This window comes from Cetorhinus maximus, chromosome 13, assembly GCF_964194155.1.
Source record: "Cetorhinus maximus chromosome 13, sCetMax3.hap1.1, whole genome shotgun sequence".
Lineage (NCBI taxonomy): Eukaryota > Metazoa > Chordata > Chondrichthyes > Lamniformes > Cetorhinidae > Cetorhinus > Cetorhinus maximus.
In genome coordinates, this window is record NC_135891.1 from 83,271,197 (window position 1) to 83,298,994 (window position 27,798).

At 42.5% G+C, this 27,798-nt stretch overlaps 1 protein-coding gene across 1 annotated transcript in view; it reads right to left on the minus strand.

Moving 5' to 3' along the window:
- The window catches only part of LOC144688768 (receptor-type tyrosine-protein phosphatase delta-like), a 455,185-nt gene that overhangs the window by 160,362 nt on the left and 267,025 nt on the right, over positions 1–27,798 (minus strand). Inside the window, exons 8-10 of the mRNA XM_078555681.1 lie at positions 6,004–6,276; positions 4,734–5,315; positions 1,088–1,221 (exon numbers count right to left, since the gene is read on the minus strand). Coding sequence (XP_078411807.1) covers positions 1,088–1,221; positions 4,734–5,315; positions 6,004–6,276 — 989 coding nt within the window. The remainder of the gene's footprint in view (positions 1–1,087; positions 1,222–4,733; positions 5,316–6,003; positions 6,277–27,798) is intronic.

Consider the following 27,798-nt stretch of genomic DNA (forward strand, 5'->3'; position numbering starts at 1 on the left):
CCTGCCACCAGCAGGAAGCCAATTAAATTGTCCACTGAGGGCACTTGACACATGCCATCTGGAATTTTGCAGATGGCAAGTGGGCCCCCTGCTGATGCCGAAGCCTGGTTGATGAATTGCGGTGACTTCCTGGTCAAGCGGCCCAAGAGGGCCATCGATGCCTCAATGAATTTAAGCCCCCCTCCCCCACCTGCAATTGCTAGAGGGTCACAGTTGCAGCCACAGATCTTCCTGTGGCATGTTTCAACCTCCAAGATGAAGGTCTGGCAGCTGCGGCCACTTCTTATTTTTAGTCTTTGAAAATTTCTTCAGAGGCCACCTCTATCTTCATTCCCCGACCTGCATTGGCAGCTCCAACCTCTGACAATGAGGCTGCCTATATTTCAGTGCTGGAGAGCCACCTATTGGCCCGCTTAATTGGCTGCCTCCTTGAAAATTGTCCCCTGGGTCTCGAGCCGACATTTCTAGGTTCCCAACCAAAATTCCTTCTCAAAGGCGCGATTGGGACCTGGGAACAAAAATTCAGCCCTTTATATCCTCCTCTCAGCTTACTTTCCCACCTAGCTTTGTATCATTTATCAAACTTCACAGCATCACAATATCTTTGCAGTGCAGAAGGTCGTCATTTGTTCCAGGCTCCAACCATCCTCTGGGTGAAAATATTTTTCCTTGCATCACATTTACTCCTTTTGCCAATTATTTTGAATCTGTACCCTCTAGTTCTTAATATTCTCTTGAGTGGGAGCAGGTTCTCACCACTTACCCTGTCCATACCCCTCAAATCATTTACATTACACTCAGTACCTTCATAAGTCATTAACATTTCTTGTAGATAGCTGAGGCCCCATCACTGAGGTTTGTGGCACCCTAGTAGTAACAGCTTTCCAACCTGAAAATGACCCATTTATTCCTACTCTGTTTTCAGTCCTTTAACCAACCCATAATAACATATTAGCCCCGACCTCATCTTGTGCAACAACCTGTCATGTGACACCTTATTGAATGCAATCTAACTACAGATGGCTGAAAGCATGTATTAGACCAAATGAATGTTTCATCCTGCCACTGAATTGGATAATTCTCTCACCTCTTTTCCCAGCTCTTCATCACGATAGTACAGCTCATAGCTGATGACCTTGTCCTCCCTGGGTGCAGTCCACAACAACTCAATACTAGTCTCAGATTTAGGGGTGGCTTTGAAGTTAAGTGGTTGTCCAGGAACTGAAAGAAGAGACCAAAATATTGAATTCAACCAACAAGAGGGAGGCTATTCTATACCTTCTGGCTCTATGTCAGTTGCATACAAGCAACATATTTACTTTGGTATTTGATCATGGGCTTTCATTTGCAAACCATAAAATCCCAATAAAGTCCCCACTTCACAGGCATCCTCTTGAAGCTTGAAAGAGAAATTGATTCATCTGGACTGTCAGAAGAATGTTAGAAAGCAGTATTTATATACTGGCGCTTGTCTCTGATCTTTTGTTTATAAGGGTTGGTCAGACACTGCCTAGAAGCAGACATTTTATAGAGAAAATACTCACCATGAATGAGACCTGTGGGTACAATAGGCATCAACTGATACATCCAATTTTTAAAGAGAAAGTTATAAAAATGCAATGCTATCCTCATGGAATGCATTGGTGTAGGAATTAATGGAATGATTCGATGTTCTGGGCTTCCAGGTCACCTTTTTATATACAGATATTAAACATTAAATCATGTGCAACCAAACTAATGAGATGAAATGGACAGCAATTCAGTTTGATAATGGACGCTGAGATGCATGCATATTGAGGTGATTAAATTGCTTCTGTGATTGTCTCAGTCTTTCATTTCACCTCATACCACATTGATCACTGATTCAATCCCAGATTTAAACACACCTTCCTATTCCTTAACTTGCTCTCCTGAAGGTAGTGAGTCATGGTAGCAGCTCTCCAGCCCTCACCATGCAAGAGAACCTGCAGCCTATTTTATCCAGGGTGATTATGTGTCCTGTATTTTAAGGAATTGTCCCTTATTTTGACTGTTTTGTGCTACATCCCTTAGGAATGGCTTTTGTCCTCTGTTTTTAGGATAGCCTGTGGGAGACTGAGCCTGGGAGTCTCAGTTGAGTGATGTGCGCAGGGCTTCACGTCTGTGAGTCGGCCAGCAGAGAGATGATAATGTTGCGACTCAAGACAAATTGCAACTTTTGTTTGTCTTAAAGCCACCCACTGCAACCCCCTGCTCATCAGCAAACCCCCTGCTCACATCATGGATGGTATCACAGTGTCCTGTCTCAGCCGAAGAGCATACTTTCCAGTGGAAGTCAATGATAGCAATTAGGAGAGGGAACAATTGCTGATTTCTCTCCTTCTCCAGCCCTGGATTTTTAGGTCAACTCTTGCATACCCTACCATTTTCAAACCTCTAATCATCTACTTCCTTCCTGGTTTGAAGGTTCTGATTGCCATTGTGAGTACTGCATTTTCCCACAGATCCACCAACATGGAGGTCCAACTGCCAATCTGAAATACCGCCATCCACATTAGCAGCAATCAACAAAACTTACTCTCCAGAAAAAGCCTTCTTTTTAAAATATTGTAGATGAAATTTTCAACAATCTTTCTTTTTCTCTCTCTAATACAAGGCACTTCTATTATTCCTGCCATTGCTGCATTTGTGATGAGGCAGTGATTTGTAACAGCAGTTTGTTGCTGTATTGATTGCTTCTCATGAAATGGCAGTCAGATAACAGGCAGCATCCTAAGCTGACTAGCAGACTTAATGCACCACAGCGCAGGTCAGATCCAGTTGACATGACATGCCACACCGGACATAGTAGTCCAAATCTAATCTAATGTTAAATAGTTCAAGGGGAAAGGGCATATATCAAGATACCACCATGCATGCAATGTAATAAAGTCAAATTCTACAGTCACCACCCTAAATTGTATTTTTTTTTAACATTGACAACATGCCTTGGGTATTACACGAAAGGTCAGACAGGGCCATTAAGATGATCTCATTGCTATATCTGATGAAGATAAAGTATCTCCACAGACACTCTCCTGTTGGTCACCATGAAGGCAATAGCATTTATTGATCCAAGGTCTTTCTAGAGCTCACAAACTTTACTGTGTTTGGTTTCTTATGAAGCATCTTTCCTTTACTCTGCTTTACTCTAAGATTTTGAAGTAACATGGAGCCAGGAGTCAGCCACCTGTATCTGACATGGGAGAAACTGGTCTCTCCAAAACGGCACTGCTTATAGCCCCAGATACACTGGAGCTAGACTGCAACTCTTCAAATTCCTGCTGCAATTTTACATCCCAAGGAATTTACATCTGAATATATTTTAATAAATTAACGTATTTGTTTCGATAGTTTTCCTCCCTGCCCTCCTGAAGGCATTAAATCTTGGCTGTAGTTGCTGACTAATTTTAAACTTCCTAACCCAGCGCTGTTGTACATTCCCAGTAAGTGCTTCAGCTGAGGCCAATTAACACAGTACAGACCAGGGGTGGAATCTTCTTGATCTATATTGTGCAGCTTCTGACTAGATAAACTTAAGGAGCCATTGGGTGAGCTCTGCATAACCTAAAGCTTGTTTCTGAAGTGACAAGCCTGTTGAAAAAAATCCCACAAGTACTCTAGGGAAATCACAGCTGAGATAACATTCCAACCTCCTGGTTAAAGCTTGCCATTGGGTGCTTTCCATGCCTTTCAGCTCTGGGTATCTCAACTAGGAACTTGAAGGAATGACCAATGGTTCTGAGTAGCATCTCCTCCAGTGTTGAGGCATAATGAGATCATCAATGAGCTGGGTCAGAAAACAATCAACTCAAAAAACAAGAGACACTGACCCACGCTGGGCTATATGTGACTTCAGCCCCACACCAATGTGATCAATTCCTGACTGCCCTCTGATGTAGTCTAGCAAGACATTTTCTTTTCGAAGGAGCACCAGCACTTTCTCAAGGTGGCTAAGGATGGGCAAATAATGCCGGTATTGCCAGCAACACAAATATCCCAAGATTGAATTAAAAGAAGCAGATTTTGTTCTCACTTGATTTGGACAAGTGTGACTTCAGACTCTGCAGAGGGAATCTGCAATGAGGTCTTCCAGGGATGTAATGGGTCAGTTGGTGTTGTTGACATGGAAGCCACCCTACTGTGCAAGATTGCTTCTCATTTTTGGGGTAGGGAGAAGAAACAAGTAGGAGCGATAAACAAATGGCTTTGTGAACTATTTCCGTTAGAAACCACACAGTAACATTAGTAAAGAATGTGTTGACATATTCATTAATAGAATTGTGTTTATACGGGGCAAGGGAGATAGACTGTTCTGTGACCAAGGTTTTCTTCCTTAAAGAATCATCATTGCACGATGCTAATTTCCAGACTGACCCAATCAATATTCACTCTGTAGCTCCATGTATCTGCTAACTCCTTTCCAAACCCCTATCTTTGCCACTTGGGCCCCAATCTCATGAAAATCTATGAATCTTCCCTGTTCAGTTATCAGATGGTGAAGAAAGCCAATGACAGGTAACAGGAAGCAGAAAACATTCACTTTGAATTTGGTGTCAATTTGAGAATTATATAAATTGTGCTGGGAACTAGATACTTTCTTCAAGCGATATCTCAGACCTAGAGTTTTCTCTTCCATGAGCCATCAGTCTTACAGTGAAAGATGCCAAAACAACATCAGGGATATTGTGCAACTAATCACCAAATACACTCACCTCCCTGCTGGGTTTTGACCTGAATTTCAGATGACAGTGGCCCATCTCCAACAGAAGTGAAAGCCAAAACCTTGACACTGTATGTTGTCTGTGGTATCAAGTTGGCAACAGTTGTTAAGAGGCTGTCATCCAGATTGTGCTTCTGCCAGTTGCTCACAGGCTGCTGTGGCTCCATTGTATAGTAGACCCGGTAACCACGGATTTGGCCATTTGGCTCTTCAGGCTCCTCCCATTGAATCAGCATGGTGGTTGCACTCAACATCCGTGCCTGGACGTTCCTTGGAGAACTCGAGGGCACTTGCTCACCAGTCCTTGTCTCCACTGTCTCACTGGGCGGACCCTGACCAATGGAGTTGACAGCAGAAATTCTGAACTCATAATCAGAGTAGGGGCTCAACCCGCCAATACTATAACGTAGGGTTTGGATGCCGTCTATGGTCTGGTAGAGAACGTCTGTGTTCTTGGGCCTGTACTCAATGATGTAGTAGTTGATGTGATCAGGATTGCCGGAATCCCATGTTAAAGTCACACTGGTGGCAGTTGTCTCCACAACTATCGGAGTCCCGGGGGGCTTTGGGAGTGCTGAAAATATCAACAGTTAGATATGGATGGTTAAAACATGCATTAAAAAGGGTTTCAAACAAAGATGTTCTGACCCTTATTTGTACATAATATAAAACTTATATCATCTACATGACCTTTGAATCCAGGAGCTTAACAAAGGTTTTTTTGCAGGTTACCAGGATACCAGGCTATGGCTCAGTTGGTGGTGCTCCCAATTCTGAGTCAGAGGATGTGGGTTCAAGTCCCCAACCAGAGAGCCAAGCACAATCTAAACTGACACTCTGATGCAGTAGAGCACTGCATAGTTGGAGGTGCTGTCTTTCAGATAAGACATTAAACCGAGGCCCGGTCTGCCCTCTCTGCTGGATGGAAAAGATCCCACAGTGCTATTTCAAAGAGATGGGGAGTTATCCCAATCAATATTTATCCCTCAACCAACATCACTAAAAGAGATTATCAGATTACTTTTTTATGACAACCTGCTGCACACAAATCGGCTGCTGTGCTTCCGACATGGACGGCGTCACCACCACCTTCTTAAGGGCAACTAGGGATGGGCAATAAATGCTGGCCTAGCCAGAGACACCCACATCCCATAAATGAATGAAAAGAATTACAACAACTATATATAAAAAGTATTTAAATGGTCGTGAAGTGTTTTGGCATGTCCTGAGGTTGTGAAAAGTTTTATATTTATTTTCATTACCTTTAACAATAATCTGCGACACTGTTTCGATCACCCCAAGGCTGGACATCGCCATGCATGTGTAATTAGCCGACTCCCGGACACTGTTAAGCTCCAGAACATTCCGGCCTACAGGCATGTCATCTTCTGGCGTCAAATCTTCAGTTCCCAGCATCCATTTCACGTAGGGCATGGGGGAGCCCACGGCAACGCAGGTAATGTTCACACTCCCGCCGGGCACAATCTCTTGGCTGAGTGGAGGGCTGATGGAGAACCTAGGTGGAACGCGCCGAACTGAGGGCAGGACACAGAAAGGTAACAACAAGCAAGAAAATAAGAGTTGGCAGCATTTGAAAGATCCAGCACAGTAACAAAATGAGTCCACAGAAAGCACATTCGTAGCACAAGTGTTCAGTGACCAGTCTGAGACCCATCACAGCACATTGAGAGGCACAAAAATTTATTAGTTAGTTTCTCATCTTAAATGTGTGTTGGTTCAGGGGTAAGATCGTGAATTCCAGAAATACAGGCACATGCTGAGCTCCCAGTCATGTGACATCACCAGCCATTTTGTTTATGTGGGGCCATACTGATTTGTGCCCCATGACAGCATTCTACAACAGGAGAGATATAGGAGGAGTAATCTAATCTAGATTCCTCAACCTTCAGATCATTTGCTCAGGAAATTCTCCACAATAACGAAAAGGATTGGTCATGCAGATTTTGCAATGAGTTCGTGCCTTCATTTTTTACCACGTATATCCACAAAGGAAGACATCGTCTTAATTGCAAAAAAAACCAGCAATGTTAAAAAAAATTCCGCTTACGTTTTTTCACATAAGAGCACTGGGGGAAGAGCAGCCCTATTCTTTTTGTCGTCATACATCGCTGCTTCTCATAGCAACCATCCTTCAAGGGTATGTAATCTAGCCTTTTCACTAAGTTAACGATGCATAAATTTGGTCCAATTTTGATGGTCTTTCCTTCATGTAATAGTCTCGTTTCAGCTCCAAATACAACTGCCTCCTCCTGTCGGGCAGTCTTGGATGACAGCCAGGCGAACAAGACTGGAGTGCTATTCCAGTATAACATCTTTTTGCACCGCTGATTTTTAAAATAATTATTCTGGGGATCTACCCATAACAGTCATGCTCTATCCTCCTAACTGAGAACTAATTAAATAGGAAAGCTCAACTTCCAGGGATAACACAGTTGCTCCAATAATCTGTCAATGTGGAACCAGCGCCTTCCTGCTCAAAATGATGTCATCAAAAATGGACTGGTTCGTTGGCATCACCATTGACAACTGAGCAGGTAATTGGAAGAGTGCAATTTCTCTGTGGTGGTTCAACTTACACAGGAGATAGGAGATTTCCTTTTGTCTCAGAGGGATAGACTGGCCAGTACAGATATATGGTATCCATGTTCCAGTTATTTGCTACATCTCTGCTGAATGGAATCGTCCTTAAACACCCTTAAAGGGTTTTCATCCAATCTGGTAGCAAGCCCTTGTGAAAAAAAATCTTGCTGAACATGTTTCATTTATTGATCAAATACCATTTCGTGACAATAAAGATTTTTTTTAAACGTGTGTGCCTGCCAAGAGTGAATGGCAGGTTTGGGGAGAATTAAGTCAATGGTTTTGGCCGCCGGATTTCATTTCATCTCAACTCACCAAAAGGGGATACACACAGTTCCAATTTGTAAAAAAAGCTCTTTGCTAATATTGTCAATAGAACTTTCTTTCCCTTTTCCCTTTGATGAAAAGCTGATCCATTGCATTATCTCCCACCATCCTCCCCGCCCATAAAAAGTTCAGTTGCCCGTTGACCGCTTGATTTTAATAACAAAGCGACAAGCAGCCGTGACCCAGATGGTGGCCTTATCCAACCCAGTTCGGTGTAACTGTTGATGAAAAATGAAAATATTGGCCGCCAAATCCATTGAATGGGCGTAGCTGGCTGGCCAGCCATGGGAAAAGACTGCAACTGAAATGCGTCCATTGACTGTCATCTGTGATGTATTGGAGGTGGCCAGAACAATAAAGATGAGAAACACTAATGAAATTTTTGTGGTGCAGGTATATCAACTGTACGAAGCCTTTTCAAGATATTACAAGGATCCATCAAATAGATGCATCTATCAGTTCACAGACACCATGCAGAAGGTAGAGAGATATATAAATATATATATGCACATAGGAATATATAACTGGAGGATCGCTAGCATGCCCAGACGGATTGGGGAGGGACCCACTTCAATGCTGCGTTACTTCCAGCCGATGTGACAGAATGTGGTGGCTCACATTGTCACATCGCAGCAGTCCTGGCAGAAAAAGGAAAAAAAAACAAATAAAAATAATAATAAAATAAAAAATAAAAAATATAAAAGAAATGTTGACTACACCAACAGGTAGTGCATCTCCTTTGCTTGGAAGTGGATGCAGCCTCAAGACCTTACACAGTCGAACATGGATGCACATGGGACGAGACAGAGTTGCGGCATGGACAACATATGGGGGAGGGAAGGGCGGGAGGAAAAGGGACACTGGGGATTCGCATGCAGACACAGGCAAGGGAGAGGTACAAAGGGACTTGCTAGTAGTGACAGCCAGAGAGAGACAGAAAGAGAGAAGGAAGGGGAAGAGAGGGGCAGGGGCGAACCGTTCAGGCACAGGTACTGCACGCACCAATATTAGGCCTGTGCCACACTCACATCCCCGATCCACAAGTACAGGCCCACTTTAAGAAACGCACAGACTCATAAACCTGGAGAGGTCTCACGCTTTCACGTAAATTGCTCTCAGGTTTTTCTTTTTTGCACACTTAAATCATAATGGCATGCCACTTATCACCAGTTCCTAAATATTCACCCATAAAGTGCCACTAATGTGGCATATTTTGGTTGTCCATGTTCCATCTACAACAGTCTCCAAAATTCTGTCAATTTTTTTCCCTCTCATCTCCCTGTGCTAACTCCAAGCACAACAATGATCTGTGGAATGCTAAGGTTGATAAAGGGGCCCATTTCAGTCTTCAAAGTCAGACTTATAGTTTAGCAGCGATAATAGTCTTCTATATAAGATGGCTGCCCAGAATCCCAGGTGAAAGGGGCTTAGGGTTATTGGAAAAGCATTAGGCAGCAGCCTGGCCTGCCAAGGCGCTATTATTTTTCTAAAAACCCTCACCCTTCAGTAATAAACCAGTCCACATTTGCTTCCATAGATGAATGACCATTTGACTTGTATGCCCTTCATGCAACTGTTAATTATGGCTACAAGTCCCCGGTTACATGACTTGAAAATTATTAACAAATCATTGTAACTGGGCAAACTATCACCCCTAGCAATACAGTACTGGACTCAATGGGGCTGAATTTTGACTGCTGTCCAAAGTCAATGCACTTTAGGAGAAGACATTTACCACCCCGGTCCAGTTATTATTGTACACTTTAGTACAACTGAACGATTAATATGTTCGGGGGAGGGAGGAAACAAGCTGGGTAACTCTTACCCATTAAAAAAAAACATTCTTTTGTCTTCATTTGTTGGCCAACTTGATCAAGATCCCATAATCAGTCAGGTCACGAACACAGTCCAGGTTACCAACATCCAGAGGTGAAGGGGAAACAAGTCACAAGTGGCTTTGGGGCATGTCATAGGTAACATTTCTGCAAGGAAAGCCACTTCCAAATGATTTGCAGGAACAGATATTGGGCTGTCACCTCTAGGGCCATGGGAAATGGACCCGCTCTCTCAACCATGAATGTATATGGTGCAGGACGGACCAAATGGGAAGATAAAGAAAAAAATAACTTTAAGTAAAGGAGGATTTCTCACAACGAACAGAAAACAATGTTCCAGTAATCTAACTTTTAACACCTTTTCTTTGTATTTCATAATGAGAAGTCAAAGCAAAATACCAAGATATAAGAAACTTTGGCATCCAGCTGGAAACAAACTGCAGATCTCTGAATCTGAATTTTGGATTCATGTTCCCCCAATACCCCAGTCACTGGACTATACTGGAATAGGCAGAGTTGGTGCCCAAGCCCTCAACTGTTCAAAGATGTCAAATTCAGATTCTCCCAAACTATCTTGCTCCTTGTTCCTACCATGGCTCCCTCATTAAGGGCAGTGTCAACCTCATTTCTCTGAATATGGCTTGTACAGTGCCACATAACTAAAATAAAGACTAGGTTCTTGTGACTCACCCAGGCTCATGCTTGCTCACGAATTATAAGGTAGCACTGAGTAGGACAAGATTTCTGCATGCCCCCCACATCCCTCCCCCAAAACCTCTGCCCCAATCATCCTCTTGCAGATACAACATGGACGTCAGAAAGTGGTTGGCTTATCAGCGGTGGACAGTGTGGTAAGTGGACGGTCTTACAGTGAACGCACCACAGCAAAGCCACATGGTCCTCACATCCTTCATATTGGACTATTACCACCAGCAAGCACCGGATGGGAGAGGCTCCAGGAACTTACACGTACAAGATACAGTTTGCAAAGAGACGCAGAGGTCGAATGTGAAATGCATACATCGAGTTACCATGGTGATTGAGGTGGGGAAGAGAGGGTATTGAACTGGCAGTAAATTAAAGAGAAGCACCATCAATCGGTTTGTGATTGAGACTACAGGGACATGTGGATCAAGGCTTGAGGGAAACAACTAACGAGCCCGAAGATTGAAAATAGCATCAAGAATGGCAGTAAGGGAAGAAAGGAAGGGAGGATCTGAAAGAGAAACACTTGCAAAACATAATAGAAACTCAACTACCTTAAAAAGGAACACTTCTGTAGAGGGTGATAAAGGGGAAATAGAAGTAGTGTATTTGTAGAACATAAACCAGCCAAACATGGGCAATTTAAAAACAAATTTCTCCAAATGAGTAGTGCATTTTAATGAGGCAATGGCAGTACCAGAGAATATTTGAAATCAGTTTCCTTTTCCCCAGCCTGGTCTAACAGGAAATAAAAAGCATGAAATATCTGGAACCAGTTTTGATGTTTAACTGTTTTAATATTTGTTCAAATTTTAATGCAAGTATTTTAGTTTAGTTAATTTTGTGCCTCTGTGCATTTGTATGGGTGTGTGTTTGTGGACTTGTGTATCCATGTCACTGTGTGCGCTTGTGTATACACCTATGCTTATAGGTGCGTGTGTTTGAAAGATGTGTTTGTCCATGTTGAGATGTGTCTGCGTGCAGGAGTGGACCTGTTTAGTTTTCAGTAAGTGCATGTGAAGGTCTGCATATGTTTGTCGGTGTGTCTGTGTACATGTGTGTGTGCAGGTCAGTGGCTCTACATGTACTTATTTACGTGTGCATGTGCTTGAGTGTGTAGATTCCTGTCTTTGTGCCTGTGCAGGCGTGTGCAGAGAAAATCCTGTTCCATTCATTCACGTTCTTTGTATGATCTGAAGTTGAAGGATTATTCATGTTAGAGGAGAGGATAGAGCCAGGGTGAGATTATCCCACAAAGGATCAGTTATGATACAAACAAGGGATACATGGATACTAAGGCCGCTGAAACAGCCCAAGGAAGGAATGCTTTTTTTGGTCAGATTTTTAACAAATAGTTTTGTTCAATGCCTTTAAGCAAATGTGTTAAATCCTGAAGGCAAAGAGGTTCTTCCTCTAATCAACATCTAAATTCACAACATATTGCTCAGGCCTGTTGGTAACAGACTGTCTCAGGTTCTTGAAAGGCAATATCGATGAGATGCTGCCTATGAACCTTATTCAATGGGGAATTAACATTTGACTCCCCTGACACACAGGCCACAGATCGTCACATACATCCTTGTGTTCATCATGGAGACAACAGGAGTCATTCTATCTTTGGCTGAACTGTCATATCCTGAAGAACTAAGGACAAAGTAATAGTTGCAAATCATGGCTCTGTCCCTAGAGATGCTAATCTCAATGGCAGCAGGAACTGAGAGTAGAAGTCATGGTGTTCAAGCTGCAATTGGACAGACACCCCAAGATGTGGTAGACATCACACAGAAAGCAAGCAAGCATAGGATCAGAGTAATGAGTTTATTCTTCAAAATAAATGAGGCACATCAAAAATAATTGCTTTATGGCCTCTTTTTCCATTTTACCAAATTTCTCCCCATCAATCCTCTGGGCACTGACCCATTTATCATGGCACATGGAGAATGGCGTGTAGATGAAGTAAACGTTTTCAATTGTTGATGGCATCATACCAACTTCCTCCTTGCCACAGCCAACATCCATACAAGCGTACTGTTGTGCAGAGCCTCAAGAGCTTTTCTGTGCTGAACTTTTCCCATCTTTAACCTTGGGCCACCAAGGCCAATTGTAGCATTCCTACTGCTGGCACACCTTAATCGGCTCACTCAGCCCAGAACGTAGGCTTTCCTGGCCTGTATGGATCACTACAAAACTGAGTGGTAGTCTGAACTGCCAGGACAACTGCTTCGAAGGCTACCTCTTGTTTGTCCTTAGTCCTGCACCCGATAGGTTGATGGATGTACTTCTTGCTATGGGCAACTGAGTGATGGACACACCCACTGCAACATGTTGGCATACAAGCAAGTCAAATTTGGATACAATACAGTTGGTCCCTTTATCCAAGTCATTAGTTTTGATCTTAGATAGTTGAGGCCTCATGATCCTTGAGGCACTTTACTAGTTACAGTTTGCCATCCTGAAAATGACCCATTTATCCCAACTCTCTGTTTCCTGTTAGTTAGCCAATCTTCTATCCATGCCAATATATTACCACCAGGAGCTCTTATCTTGTTCAGTGACCTTTTACATGGCCTTTTGGAAATCTAAATACACTACACTTTCTGGTTCCCCTTTATCCACCCTTCTTGTTACATCCTCCAATAACTCTAATAAATTTGTTCAATACAATTTCCCTTTTACAAAACTATGTTGACTTTGCCTGATTGTACAGGCCGAGTATTCTTTATCTGTAAATTTGAAAACCGAACACACCCATAAACTGCACTTTTTTTGAACCTCATCAACTTTTAGCATGGAAAGTCTCTGACCCGAGCCACCATGAACCCCGCTAACTGCGCCCAACCATTACCATGAGAAGTCTAGTTGTGTGTCTGCACTGTTTACCTTGCGAACGCTCTCCTAAAAGCAGAATCGCAGATGGTGTCATGGGTGTGAACTTATTTCAGGTACCTTGTATTTATTACTCAGTGGTACATCTTACTTTTCTACCCACTTTATTTACTTTAGACTATAGCTACCCTCGGTTTCGGCCATTGAAATGTAAGTAGGCCTAGGCCTACATGTGGTACCCGAAAATCAAAATGATCTGAAATCTGAAATGCAATCAGTCCCAAGGGTTTCGGATAACAGATACTGGACCTGTATTATGATTTTCTAAATGTTCTGTTACTGTCCTCCTTAATTATATGTATGTTTCTTTTGAGTTGGATGATCAGCCATGATCATAATGAATGGCGGAGCAGGCTTAAAGGGCTGAATGGCCTACTCCTGCTCCTGTTTTCTAAATGGATTCTAGCATTTTCCCAATGATAAATGTTTGACTAACTGGCTGATAGTTTCTCGCTTTCTGTCTCCCTCCTTTCTTGAACAGTCATGTTACATTTGCAGTTTCCCAATCGGCTGAGACCTTTCCAGAATCTCGGAAATTTTGGTAGATTATAACCAATGCATCCACTACAGTATCTCTGTAGCCATTTCTTGGTCCAGGGGATTTGTCAGCCTTTAGTCCAATTGGTTTTCCTAGTACTTTTTCTCTAGTGATCGCGATTGTTTTAAGTTCCTCCCTCCCTTTTGACCCCTGCTTTTCCACTGGGATGCTTTCTGTGTCTTCTACTGTGAAGGCAGATACAAAATACTTGTTCAAAGTCTCTGCCATTTCCTTGTTTCTTATTATTAATTCCCCAGTCTCAACTTCTAAGGGACCAACGCTTACTTCAGATTTTTATATACTCCTTTTGTATATACTTGCAGAAGCATTTACTGTCTGTTTTTATATACCTTGCTAGTTTTCTCTCGTACTCCATTTCTCTGCCTCTTTATTAATTTTTTTTAGTCACCCTTTGTCAATCCTCCTGGCCCACAAGCACTGCTATAAAGGTACTTATCTTCTCCCGGAAACTATCCTCACCTCCCTTGAGCTGCTAGGTTTCTCTAGGCGTGGGAAATGTGATCAGCCAGGATTAAACTTGCAAAGTAGATAAAATCTGAAGCTGGCAGGCTCATTCAAATACCTAAGTGGCCAACCCAGCTCCTGGGAGTCAGTTGGCTGCCCACCATCCCCATCCAGCTTCTGTTTAACTTGGGAGTGGGAGGGTTGGAGGTCTATTGGGATTGTGAGATGTTGAAAATTCATCATCTCAGCTGGTCCCACGTCAGTCACTTTTGGGCTTAAAATTCAGCCTATATACCTCGACACCCGCCTAGAGTTACTCTACAACAACTAGCAGCACTCCTTTATTTTGCTTCTCAATGACCCAATTTCGGGCAAATCTGGGATCTTATTTCCTTCATTCATGAGATGTGGATGTCTCTTGCAGAGCTAGCATTCATTGCCGATTGCTAATTATTCCAAGGAGGTAGTGAAACAACCTCAGCCTCACTTAAGCGTACAGGATATAGATCATATATCCTGAGCTGAGTACAATGACAGATGCTCAAGGATCCCTAAATCAGATCAAAGTAAGTAAGGGGGAGGGGAGAAAAGAGTCGGAGAAAATAGGCTTTTGTCTTGGTTTGGTCAGGCATTTCAGGGCTTATTTCCAGCCAGACATGACAAGCAGTCTAGCCACACGTGCCACATGAGCTCACCACAGCACTCCAACTCTTCCAGGGTTCATCCTATGCCTCAATCTGCAGAGTAATGTTCCACAGAAATCCATTTGTAATCTGGCTCCACTTCAGGTACTGGCTGAGATAATGTAAAATAAATGATTCCTAAGGAGCGAGGAGAAAGGTTTCTTTCCTATTTTGCATGGCAACAACGTTTCATTGATTAGGGAGCGCAAGGCCCGCACGGAACATCAGATCAATGAAGGTTTGATTATTTCAGTGTGTACCTACCCTATAACCTTCAACCCTGTTTCCTTTCAGATACTTCTGATCACATAATTAAAGGCCACCCATTATAGTGACGCCTCTCCCACCTTTGCAGCTTCAAGCAGCACTTGAGTAAATAATCTAGGCTCACACTTCAATGCAGGAGTGAGGAAGTGCTGCATGTTTGGAGTTCCTGTCTTTCAGTGGATGGATGTTAAAAGATCCCATTACACTACTTTGAAGGAGGGAGGGAGTGCTCCCCATATCCACTTCAATCTTCCTCCCTCAACCTACACTTGAAAATTTAGAGCCATCCAATGGCTGCTCCTGGGATCTTACTATGTAAAAAAAATGGCTGCCACATTCACCTGTATAACAATCACTGCACATTAGAGTAAGTTGTCGTACGTGAAGTGCTTTATGATGTTTTTGAGATGTGACAAGGTACTCCATGAGTATAAGTAATTTTCCCTGTCCAGGAGACAGGCTACATTATCGAGACATGCAAAGTCCATTCTCACTGTAAACAGCATTATGGTCATAGTGTGATCAGTCAGCACTTATTATCATTGTAACATCATATGTGATGATGCGTTGTTTTTCCTGAGACTTGCTGTTTTGACTTTTACATCCAGTCCCTTTTAAAACAAAGTTACAGAAACAATTATGACAAGGCTCAAGGGGAGGGTTTCATCATTGGTTCAGAACCTCGGAGAACTTAAGACACTGAAAAAAAGAAGCTGACTTCAGTTTCAGTTGTGTTTTGCAAGTGTTCATCTTTCAAAAGAATAAAATGTAATTCATTTTGCTTTAAATTGGGAGGGGAAGGGAATAAAGTGTTCTAGGCTATTTCTTTGAAAGTGTGGCAACACTGTTTGGATAAATCCGAGCCCTGATTCACAGAAGAATGTGACAGTGAGTACATTCAGGGAGGGGTGGGTGGTGGCGGGGGAGGGGAGAAGAGAAGGGAGAACTTCATCACCAAATAACCTCCACAAGGCAAGCTACACTGCATCAGACACCAAAGCACCAATGAGCAAGAAGGCACAGATTATCTGCCATTTTGGCAAGAGCCATAATCTGTGCCAAAATGTTGAAAAGCCACAATAATTTGCATCTTCCAGTTCATTACTACAATTAGATTACACCAACCCACTGAGAAGGGGAACTCTCTTTTAAATATACATATAAAACTCTACTGGGCTGGTTAACAGGTACTAAAAGGGAGAATGCAAATTTGAAATATGTACCAACATTTCAGGCACTTAAAGAAAGCTCCTTTAAGATGGGATAACCTCCTAACCATTCAAAGTGGCCTCAAATGCAGTATCTGTCATAATGCTGAACCACACAGTACAGGGAGACTAGAGCTGCTCTAAATAGAACTGCAGATATACATTGAATCCTAACTTAGATTGACGTGGTTGGTAATTTCCAAATGGCACTGGATTATTATGCTGAATTGGAAGCCCATACCATCAGCTGGAGGATAGATGCGGACGATGTTGGACAAGGCTAGCCTCTAAGTTTGCTCGGAAACCCTCATTATTACAGGTTAATTAGCACAAAGTTGGCTGGCCACCGTATCCCTTCTAGTGCGACAACTAATTGGTTTGAAATGGGCCATGGATTTTAGAAGGTGTAATCTAATCAATTGGAAGACAGAGAAAAGCAGTGCAGGATCGCAAGAGCAAAGACAGGCAAACATAGGAAGAGTTCAACATACCAGACAGTTCAGTGTTTCCACTGCACAAAGTGTGTTCTAATGCATGATGATAACCACCTGATAGAGTCCTTTGGCGTTGATTTTCTAACATCAGAACTCTTGCTAACTCTAAAGTATAACTTTCACACACGCTTAACACCGGAGTTGTAAACAGTAACCCCATTGATCCCATCAGCCCAGCACTTGACTCCAATTCCAATCATATCTCATCATCACAAAATTCCTCCCTGATGCTCTAGCAGTCATGTGACATCATAAGGGACATTAAATTATTCAAAAATGAGTATGGAGATACACATTTGTCTCTGAATACAACAAATTTAAGGTGATCACCTTCAAAACTCACTCCTGAAACTATCACTGGTAGATTGCAGGTTGGACTTTTTGCACATGGACTCAAACTCTTGAGTTTTACTGCTCTTTGGCCACATACTCTCCATGCAACAAAGGTGAATCATCTATTTAATACAGGTCAAATGGACAGTGCCAAGTAAGCTTTGGCTCTAATTTTGCCTTAGGGGAGTTTGGTCATCTAAGCTAGAAAGGAACAGGGTTGTGCTAAAGCACCATAATGTGCCTGGTGCCAGTGGGAGTCCATGTTTGCCAGGTGATGGCTATTGGATTTTCTCATTCCTCCTGCCTCCAATTCTGCACAGGCATGTGTGTTGATTCCAGACTCCTTCAAAGTTTAAGGCGGCTCCAAATTGTGGTGGATTCGATTGTAAATACATGACCAACTGTTGTCCAGGCAACAGGCTTATTGCAGGCCTGCTCTTTAGAGCCACAATATGTGGCCTCAAATCAGTCTTCTTCATCCATGACAGACTGCCACCAGTCAATCAGATCAAACAGCTAGTGCCATTTTTTCAAACAAATACATCTAATTAATGCACTAAAGAGCCATCTGTGTATTTTCCTGCCAAATTAAGAATATGCAGGAAAACTATAGGATGCAGCCAAGGTCAATTCTCCGGCCTGTCCTCAATTTGGCAAGACCATTAATTCATTTTTGCATATAGCATTTTAATCTTGGAATCTAATTTTGTATTACTTGATGGTGTTTTTAATGATGCAGGTTATTGTCCCTCCTATGAGCCATGGCTGAATTTAATATGACACCATTAAATCATCATCAAGGCCTGCCCAATCAAGCTGAACTAATCATAATCAGATGCAAGAAACATCTCTGAGCTCTCAGTATAGAGGTGGAAGATGGCAATGGAGGTGTGTGATTGTGGGGGTGGAGGACAGTTCAGCTATTTCTGAACCTAACTGGGTGGTAGGTGAAAAGGTTATAATAGGCAACAGTGAGATAAAAAATAATGCACAGACCCATACCTTTCAAACTAATTAAATTCTCCCCATCCTTGAGTCCAGGAACTTATTGTGGGCTGTGTGGGCTGGTGGGCTAGGTGCTTCCTCACAGGGAAAGGCGATCAAATTCAATGGAAAAGCACATACTGAGCCACTTCCACATGCCTGGGAGCAGGCCTGTTCACCACCAGCTCAGTCATGCGCTGTGCATAACCTGAGGTGAGAGGGAAAGAGAAGAGTGTGTACCCTCCCAAACATAAAGATGGCTTTCTCTTTCTCCAAGCTAAGCTTGCTATTAGTGCATTCATTCAGCTGATCCAAAACTGCCATTACAATTAACTGCAATGAGATATTACATTTCAGCTTCTGTCTTCACCCCAAACTTTCAGCACATTCTGTCACGTTGGGAACTTGGCTGACTCAAGGATCATCCCACTGCTGACTCAAGAAGTAATACTGATCTGGGAAGGTTGACTATAAAGAGGACTTGGGACCAGAGCTGCAAAACTGAACTTGAAAACCATTACCAGTCCATGTAGTATCAGCAGTTTGTTGTCATTGAGGCTTGTCTTCACGAACCAAAGAAATTGGACTGTGTGGATTTACTCCAGTTTGATCCATCTTATGCTCAAGGTACAATATCAACACAATGGCAACATTGGTGCAGAGAGTATTGTAGCATTAGTTCAGTTATTGACAGAAATAAGCAGAAGCCATAGCTGTAAGTGAATTATTTCAAGTTTCCTGGGTCCAACACACAAGGCTTTCACAAGACCCAGATGCCGTGTGCAGTTGATTAGAGATAGTGACAGGGCATGTATCTGTCTGCACAGCTTTCTCACCTTCCCGAGACACTAATTGTTTCTGGGGTGCAGATCTTTGGGTGCATGCCTCTTTCTACCCCACTCCAAGAGTCCATTTTACATATGTGCTCCTAACTACATGACACAGGTAGCCAAAGCTTGCTCCTGCCCTTATCTGACAACCACACACACTCTCCATCCAGGATTAACAAATGGCTGTCATGAGTGAGAATCCATCGATGCATTATAGTCCACGTTAAATCTATTCAATTCTGTTGTCTGCTTTGTTTGAGAGTCCAACCAATGACTCAGATAAAATGGGATGGTTGATAAACTGGGAATATTGGCAGATTATAGAGGTGTCATATCCTCCTTTCTTCCATAGCTGAATGGTCTGTAGTAAACTGTATACAGAATACAGGCTACAGCCAACATGTTGGTTTAATATTTAAGATGGATATCAAGACTATGGAGGAAACACACAGTAGATAGCAGGAATGATGTGCTTTAGTTATGAAAGACTAGAGAAACTGGGGTACCTTTCATTAGATCAGAGAAGGTTAATGGGAGATTTGATCGGGGTGTTCTGAATTATGAGGGATTTTGATAAGATAAATAGTGAAAACCTTTTTCCACTAGTTGGTGAGCCAGTAACTAGGGGGTAATGAAGATTACCAATAAGAGGCTAATTTTTTTTAAATACTGAAGGTTATTAACATGTGGTATGTTCTTACAGCAGCAGAATCCATAACAGCTTTCAAAAGGAAAGTAGATAAGTATCTGAAAAATATTGTGTGAGTGAGGAAGGAACAAGAGGAAAGCATTACTGTAACTTTAAAAGCATTACTGGACAGTTCTTCCAGAGGGCTGCCATAGGTGCAATGGGCGTAAAGTATCCACTTCTGTGCTGTAATACTCCGAGGTAGATATTTAACTTGCTGCCCAGGTATTAAACTGGCCTTGTGGATCAGTTACTTGTTGAAGAAGCTACCTGATTCTCATTTACAATGATTTCGATGAAAATCGGGCAGACCCCATAATTGGCAGTTGATCCGCGACGCCAGTTTTATGCTCAAGGGTGAAGTTAAACGTCTACCCCATGACTCCGTTTTGATTAATTCAAAAACAGCATGTAGGGCACAATGAACTGCATGGCAGTCTTAAAAGGCCACTTTGTCAAAACGCACCATAAGTTGAAAGCTGCTGATTCAGAATACTGCTCTGTTCATTCTATACCAGTGTTCTGTCAGGGTGCTTAGTGCACCGTGACTTACATTAGACTGTGCAAGCACTAAAGTGGTGTCTGACATACCAATTGGACAGCCTGTCAATATAATAATAAAGGTTGGTGCAGCGTTGATATACTGTCACTGTATGTCACTTGGAGAAGTAGTAAATAAGATCGGATATTCTTGCTTTTCTCCCCCTCTCTTCTTCACTAGGCTCTGCTACAACTCATGCTGAGATAATGGTTCCACTGGTAATGGAGGCCTTCTGGTAATTTATCCAATTGGCCTTTCTTTACACATGAGCCTCCACAGTGAATATCAGTAATATAATGGCAGCCTACACAGCAAAGCCTGATGATCTCGGGATTTACGTGCTCTTGGGATGGTGACCAGGAGTAGAAACTAGAAAACATTTCTTTCTGCTGTTACCACAGCTTGAACAGCCCAGGGACTGAGTCTGAGCCTAACTGGTTTGTAGTACCGAGAGGTCCTGGATATCATAGTTGGAACCTGTGATGACAACCCTCATCAGAACATCCCGACTGCAATAAGAAGTTTTTAAGCCGACTAATACACTGTAGGGGAAAATTGGATTTGGAAGTCTGAACGGTTCTCAAATATCAGGACTGTTCAAAAGTAAGATGGTATTCCACAACACCATTTATTATTGGGACACCACTGCCTGAATTTCTAATTGGCTCCAAAGGCAGGACCAGAGGTGGGTGGGCAGACATAGAATTACATGCCATGAGCTGCAAGTGATGAATAGCCACTTGAGCCAATTAAGGCCCCTCTTTTGTGCTGACTGGCATTTTCCAGTCAGCAGGTGGGGTCCCTAAAACGGCCAAAACATAAAAGCAGGAGGCCATTCAGCCCATCGAGCCTGCTCCACCATTCAATACAATCATGACTGATCATCCACTTCAATGCCTTTTCCCCACTCTATCCCCATATGCCTTTATGTCATTGGTATTTAGAAAGCTGTCAATCTCTACTTTAAATATACTAAATGACGGAGCTTCCACAGCCCTTGGCGGGTAGAGAATTCCAAAGATTCACAACGCTGCGAGTGAAAACATTTCTCCACATCTCCGTCCCAAGTGGCTTCCCCCTTATTTTGAAATTGTGTCCCCTGGTTCTAGACTCCCCAAACAGGGGAAACATCTTGATAAAAGCAAAATACTGCGGATGTTGGAAATCTGAAACAAAAACAAAAATTGCTGGAAAAACTCAGCAGGTCTGACAGGGGAATCATCTTACTTGTATCTATCCTGTCTTTCCTTTAAGTATTTTGTTAGACAGCAAACCACTGAAATATGTAATTTGTTAATCAGTTGACTTCCCCTTTAAGAGATATGGGCTGTACTTTATGTAGCAAATGATTTTCTTTCATCCTTGTACCTACAGGGCTGGAATTTTTTTCCTCTTAATGACTTTCAAATTTCTTCAAATAGAGGGTCTGAGACGAAAGGATCAATGAACATGAAGACCTGGAGTCAGTAAATCCTCATTAAATTAAGAAAAAAAGGCCAAATTCAAACCTTTTGCCTATTTCCAGTCTTAATTACTGTCTAAATACAGCATAAAGGCAGCTGAGCCATGCTTTATTGAGCAAACTGTTGTCAGAAACCATCAGGGAGCTCTTTCTTTCTCTATCTTTTCTCCTTCTGTGTGATGAATTATGGGACTGAGCAGGAACTACGCCAAGAGCAGTAATAACAGCGCAGAATATTTCAAATGACTGGCAGGTTTCTTTTTTTCTTCTCAGTGCTTCTGTTTTCTCTCTTTCAGCTTGAAACTATTTAATTCTTTCGGATGCATCCCTGCTGAGATTTTAGTCCCAAATCCTGCTTCACTTTACATTTGATATTCAATCTAAATGTCACTATCATAACCCACGGCCGCTGCCCGCACACACACACACACACACACAGAGCGTCTGGTTATCTGTTTGTGTTCATGGTAGGGTGGGGGGAGGGGAGATGAGGTGAAGTTGATTATGGAACAGATTGTTCATTTTTTTCCCTAGGATGTCACTTTGCCCCAGTGTGCACTGGTGTGCCAATGCGCACTGGTGTGCAAGTGTGCAGTTTTGTGCCAATGTGCACTGGAGTGAAAGTGTGCACTGGTGTGCCAGTGTGCACCGGTGTGCCAGTGTGCACCGGTGTGCCAGTGGTGTGCACTGGTTTCCTAATATGCTGCCCCGCTGAGTGGAAGGGCAATCACCTCTGTATATGTTCACACATCTTCAAGGGGTTTGGCTCTAAACAGCAATTGCTGGAACTCTAAGAGCAGGCAGGTTGCCCTCTTTTACCCTGGGAATAGAAGACAGGAAATCTAAACAGATGAATTGAAATTCCATTGACTCAACTGGTTAGCTTCAATCGCTGTCCTGTGCTCATCTACCTCAGCTGGGCAGCATGGAAGTTGGTCTAATTGATGTATGTGCCCTGGATTAGGGAGGGGGAAAAAAATAAGCCCATTTCCTACTGCTGATAGATATCTAATGACCTCTTTAGGAATGTTTGTGGACCTTAGGTGAAGACAGAGTTAAGCTTGGCACGTGTTGTTCTCCATTCCTGCATAGGGTTTACATATGAAAATCAAACACTTCCGAGAGACCACCAGTCAATTTGCTGCCATTGATTTTTTTCTGCGTTCCCCCCCCACCCCCCCCTCCCCAGTTGGGAGAGTGGCAAAGATTTCTCCGTAACCATCTCTTTTTTGCTGGTTTGACATTTCCTCAAAGGCCCCTTTTAAATCCTTCCTGTCCTTTGCTTCTCTTTCTCTCCTAGAAATGGGATAATTCAGTTCCGCTTAGGACACCAGCCGATGCCCCAAGCTCAGGACGATCTTAAAAAAAAATCAGAAAGACAAGCAGGCACTCTACTCTGTGATCTCGGAGGCCCATTCTTTTACTGGGTCAAGGACTCCTTGTGCTGGGGAATCATTTTGTAGCTTAACTCAATCAGTTTTTTGCATGATGAGGGGTGAGACGTCGGAGACCATGGCAAAGATGCATTTTTCTTACTCCCCCTCCCTTATGCCACACAATATTCCCCAATGGAGATAACAAGTACACCTGCCAATGATGCTATCGAGTTCACCGCCCCCCTGACGGGCAATGTTGTTGTGGGGATGTCACACTATTTACTTTCCATGATTAGGAATGCATCGCATAGGGAAAGTCAACTTCTGAAACTGAGCTCCCATCACTAACATCTACAGGGGGATTTTGGGGTGAGGGTGGGGATTCCATGGGCTGGGCTAATGTTCAAAATATGGCACACAAGGAGTGATAATTTACAGTCGACACTCCACATCAACTAAACTAGAAGTTTATGAACTTGTCTATGCTATTCAGCACGTTGTAAAAATGCATGAAAAACTGAAGCATCAATTTTCTATCCTGCCTTACAGTTGGCCCCTTTTAGGGACAGTCTCTCACACACACACACACACACACACACACACAAACACACATGCACACAAACACACATGCACACACATACCCAGACGCACGCACACACACACATACCCAGGCACACACTAATTTGGATTCCTGGTACCCTCCCGGTGAGTCATTTAAGGAAAAGAGGCTGGAAAAATGAGTGAAGGTGGCGAGGGGTGCACTAGCTTAAAGGGTGAAGAATCCATAAATTCTCTGTCTACCTAGGAATTAAATAAAAGTCATCGAAAGAAGCTGGGCGATGTGGTTGGACTAGATTGCTGAAACTATCATTGCAGTGTACAGCAGCAAAAGGGATTTAAAAACAAAATTCTTTCATGGAATGCAGCCAGCATTTATTGCCCATCCCTAATTGCCCTTGAGAAGGTGGTGGTGATCTGCCTTCTTGAACCACTCCAGTCCATTGTGCCTGTATAGCAAGAGAAAACGCATAAATCTCAAGAGTACTCCTGAGTTTGTATGGAGCTCTGGTCCAGACCTGCCTGGAGTACTGTGTACAATTCTGCTCACCACATTGTGAGAAAGACATCCAGGAACTGAAGCAGGTACAGCAAAGTGCTACAAATCTGATAGCTCAATTAAGGCATCTGAGATGTGTGGAAAATTCTGCAAAAGCTAGGAATGCTGACACTGGAGAAGAGAATGCTCACAGGTAATCTTAATGAAGTAATCAAATCCTCAAAAGATATAGACACAATAAAGATCAACATGTTTAATACAGATTCTGCTCGAGAACACAGCCTCAAACTTGGAAGAGAGAGAATGAAGAGACAGTTAATGTTAACTACTTGACACAGAAATGGTGAATGGATGGAATGATGGTCTGCTAAAGAAGGCAGTGGGAGATGATTAATTTGATGATGCAAGAGCATAGAGGGGTATGAGAGATAATACAATGGGACTTCTCGGATGGATTGTAGTGGTGTTTCTCGGCCCTGCCCTCTCCTATGTATCTATAGGTCACATCCTGAAGTCAACATTCTGTGCTGAGCCTCAACATTGTTCAATTTCCACCCCTTCCCCCACAAGAACACAATCAATTTTTTTGAAAATTAGGAAGAATTCTAAAATGATCTCAATGCGTGTCAGATGCAATATAATAACTTTATTGTTGCCATCTCGGGGAAACCTTGGAAGACAGTACAGCACCTTTTAAAGGCTGCCATTTTGCAACCTTACCTTCCATTTTACCTTCTGACATTGTGTTCACTTCGATCCCACAATGTATGTCACAAAATGTACCCATAAAATACCTTCATATTGCAAAATCTACCTTCGCCTCCCTGCCCTCCCCCACACACAAAGTTGTCTTATCAGGTAGTTATTATTCAGTGTAGTCCAAGTGTAAATAGTATAAATAGGTGCCTGGCAGGCTCCAAGCCCATCTTTAAACCTTGAAACCTCATTGAAATGCAGCAGGAACACTGTCTTGTCATAGCATGTTTTAGCGTGACATAGCAGCATGCAGCATGTTATTACATTCTCCCATCATGCACCAGGCAACAGTGTACAAGCGCCAAGGTATCATCACCACAAGGCACAACACATTACCAAGACAAGTGGGGGAAAACTTTTGGGATGCAAAAACGGGGACCCACAGACTAGTGCAAATTATCTGAACTGTGCTGTGGGGTTTAGTTTTTTTAATAAAAAGATTATTCATATGTAATGTGGGTTAAAAAAAGTAAAAAAGAAAAACACACCAACCTTCTCGTAGCTCTGAGGGATGTAGGGGGTTTGATGCGGAACACAATGACATGGGGAGAAGAGAAATAGGGGAAACACAGAGAGAGTAAAAAGGCCTCTTCAAGGCTTTTAGCTGCAACATCTACTCTCACAAACGACCTTTGACCTTTTCGCCTAAATCTTCAAGAATCATTTTTTTTTGTGTGTCTCCTCAATAATTAGTCCTTCTGAGGGAATTGATTTTTAACTCAAACAATTCCATTGAGAAATCAAATTAAAAAATAAATAAAAACTAATGCAAGGCTGTTGTATTATCTTAAAACACATAAGTTAAACATTTCCTTTATTCCCTTTCATCTCTTTCACTTCTTTCAGTCGGCTTCTGATTTTTGACAGCAAGTTCTTCAGAAATAAAATTGCCATTTCATCGTTCTTCCTGAAGTCTTGGAAATTAGGCCCCAACTCTCCCCACCACAGCGGCCTTCTTAAGGAGTGAAAGAGATGCAGCTGTATTGCTCCCATCGCTGAGCAGGAACAACCGACTCAAGCTCTCAGCCTCTGTGCTGAGCGCACGTCAGCCTGCAGCTCTATGGACAAGGCCTTGTCCTACAAATTGACTGCGCGCTCGTTGCTCGTGAGAGGAGTCCGCTGTTCCCACATTGCGGCCACAAGTCCTTTTTAAACACAGTCAAACCTTGTATGTCGCAGGCTAGGCAGGAAAGCTCGGAGAGGGATCAAATATCCATCCCTCTGACATTTTTATAATCAAAATTAAAATTACAGGAAAAAATCATTTGCGTTATCGTCAATACATCACCAATGACCTTTCACCTTCTCATCCAATTGGTATTTATATCTTTCCTAATATCATTACTTGTCTAATGGCACTAGTTCAAAGTAGAATTTTTCAATTGACATATACTTTTCCTTTTAGTAAACTTCATCCATGACCTTTAAATCCCCAGAGGTCAAATCTTCAGGAGGATGAAGCGACCATCAAGCAACTGTCCCCAACACAGGAGTCAAATCGTTGCCTTAGTAACCACTTTATCCTTTGAAGAGGGAGCTCAGGGGCATTGATAGTTTACAGGCACCAGGAAAGAACACAATTTTAACAAAACAAATTACTTTCTTATGCTGTGAGTGGTACTTTACATAGAAGGCATGCAAGGAAGACAATATTTTTTAACAATTTGTATTCTGGTAAATTGACTGTCTGTATAGTGAATTCATAACTCTCAGCTGGGAATGCTGATCTACTTACAGTGTAGCCATTATGTTAATATACTGCATTAATATTTCCCCTTTGTGTTGTCATTTCATCATTTTCAAATTATTAGTTGTTACAGCACAAGGAGAGGATGGCCTCAAGCAGCTTTGTACTGTTTGAACAAGAGGAATAGAGAATACATTAGAAATATATGCCCATGAAGAAAAAAACCTCAGTGGCCACGTACTTAGGAGGCAGGGCTAGAGCAAAAATGATCCCTTTATGGCCAACAGATTTTTCTGACTTCTAGGGCTCATTGAGGGTTTTGCTGGGGTGGGGTGGGGAGGGTGGAAGGGGGTGGTGGGGTTTAGTAATGAGTTTCCACTCCCAGTGTGAAGGCTTCCCCTTCTGGGAGCACAAATCAGTAATGCGGGGTAGGCAAGGCAGAAAATCTTGCATCCAGTGGTCAAACGTGCACTGTAAAATTCAATGATGCTATCACACATTTTTCTCCCCCTGCCATTGGACATTAAGACACAGATTTACTAAGTAGTGTCTAACGCATTTGTGTGTATGCCCTATACAAGATTTCTAATAATACATAGGTGGATTAGTGCTCAGAAAACCTTGGCTCTGTGGTATTAAATCAGTTTGATAGACTAGCTCCCCTGAAGCAAGATTAAGAGCATTCTCACTTTCAAAATACTCGCTTCTGTTTTATTGATATGGATCTCTGCCAGTTTCATGCAATCTGGAACTTAAAGTTGGCAGAATGAACTACAATGTAGATTGGAAAAAAGTCACAAATGGTGGAGAGTGACCAGGCCACATTTCAGGCGAAGCTGTGCACAGCAACATGGCAACATAGTCTAAACAAATGCAGCTACCACCTATGGCCTGCTTTATTGCATAGAATTGGTCTTTTGGTACACCTTAAACACCAGAAATCTTGAAGTAGCTTTTTTATTTTGCAGCCAAACATTTGGCTCCAATGTACACTGAGATATTGGAGAATATCATATTTTTATAAAAAGAGGGCCAATTGCCATCCTTTCATCTCGTGGGCTGTAGCTGGAGTTGTGCCCAGATGGATGGGATGAAAGTCTTCTTTCTGTCAGCTGTTAAAGAATCCAAAATTTAATGAGTGAATCCTCCAGCTCAGCTCTCAACGGACTTGAATTCACAGCACAGAACTGCTCATAATTCAGTATCAATTCACTCTGATTGGGAAATTTTATTCAGCGAGGTTACGAAGAATGCAAGGCTTTAATTGAAATGATTCAGTGCTCCACTCAGGAGTACTCTCGAGTAGAGGTTGAAGGCATGGGTTGTCTGCTTTG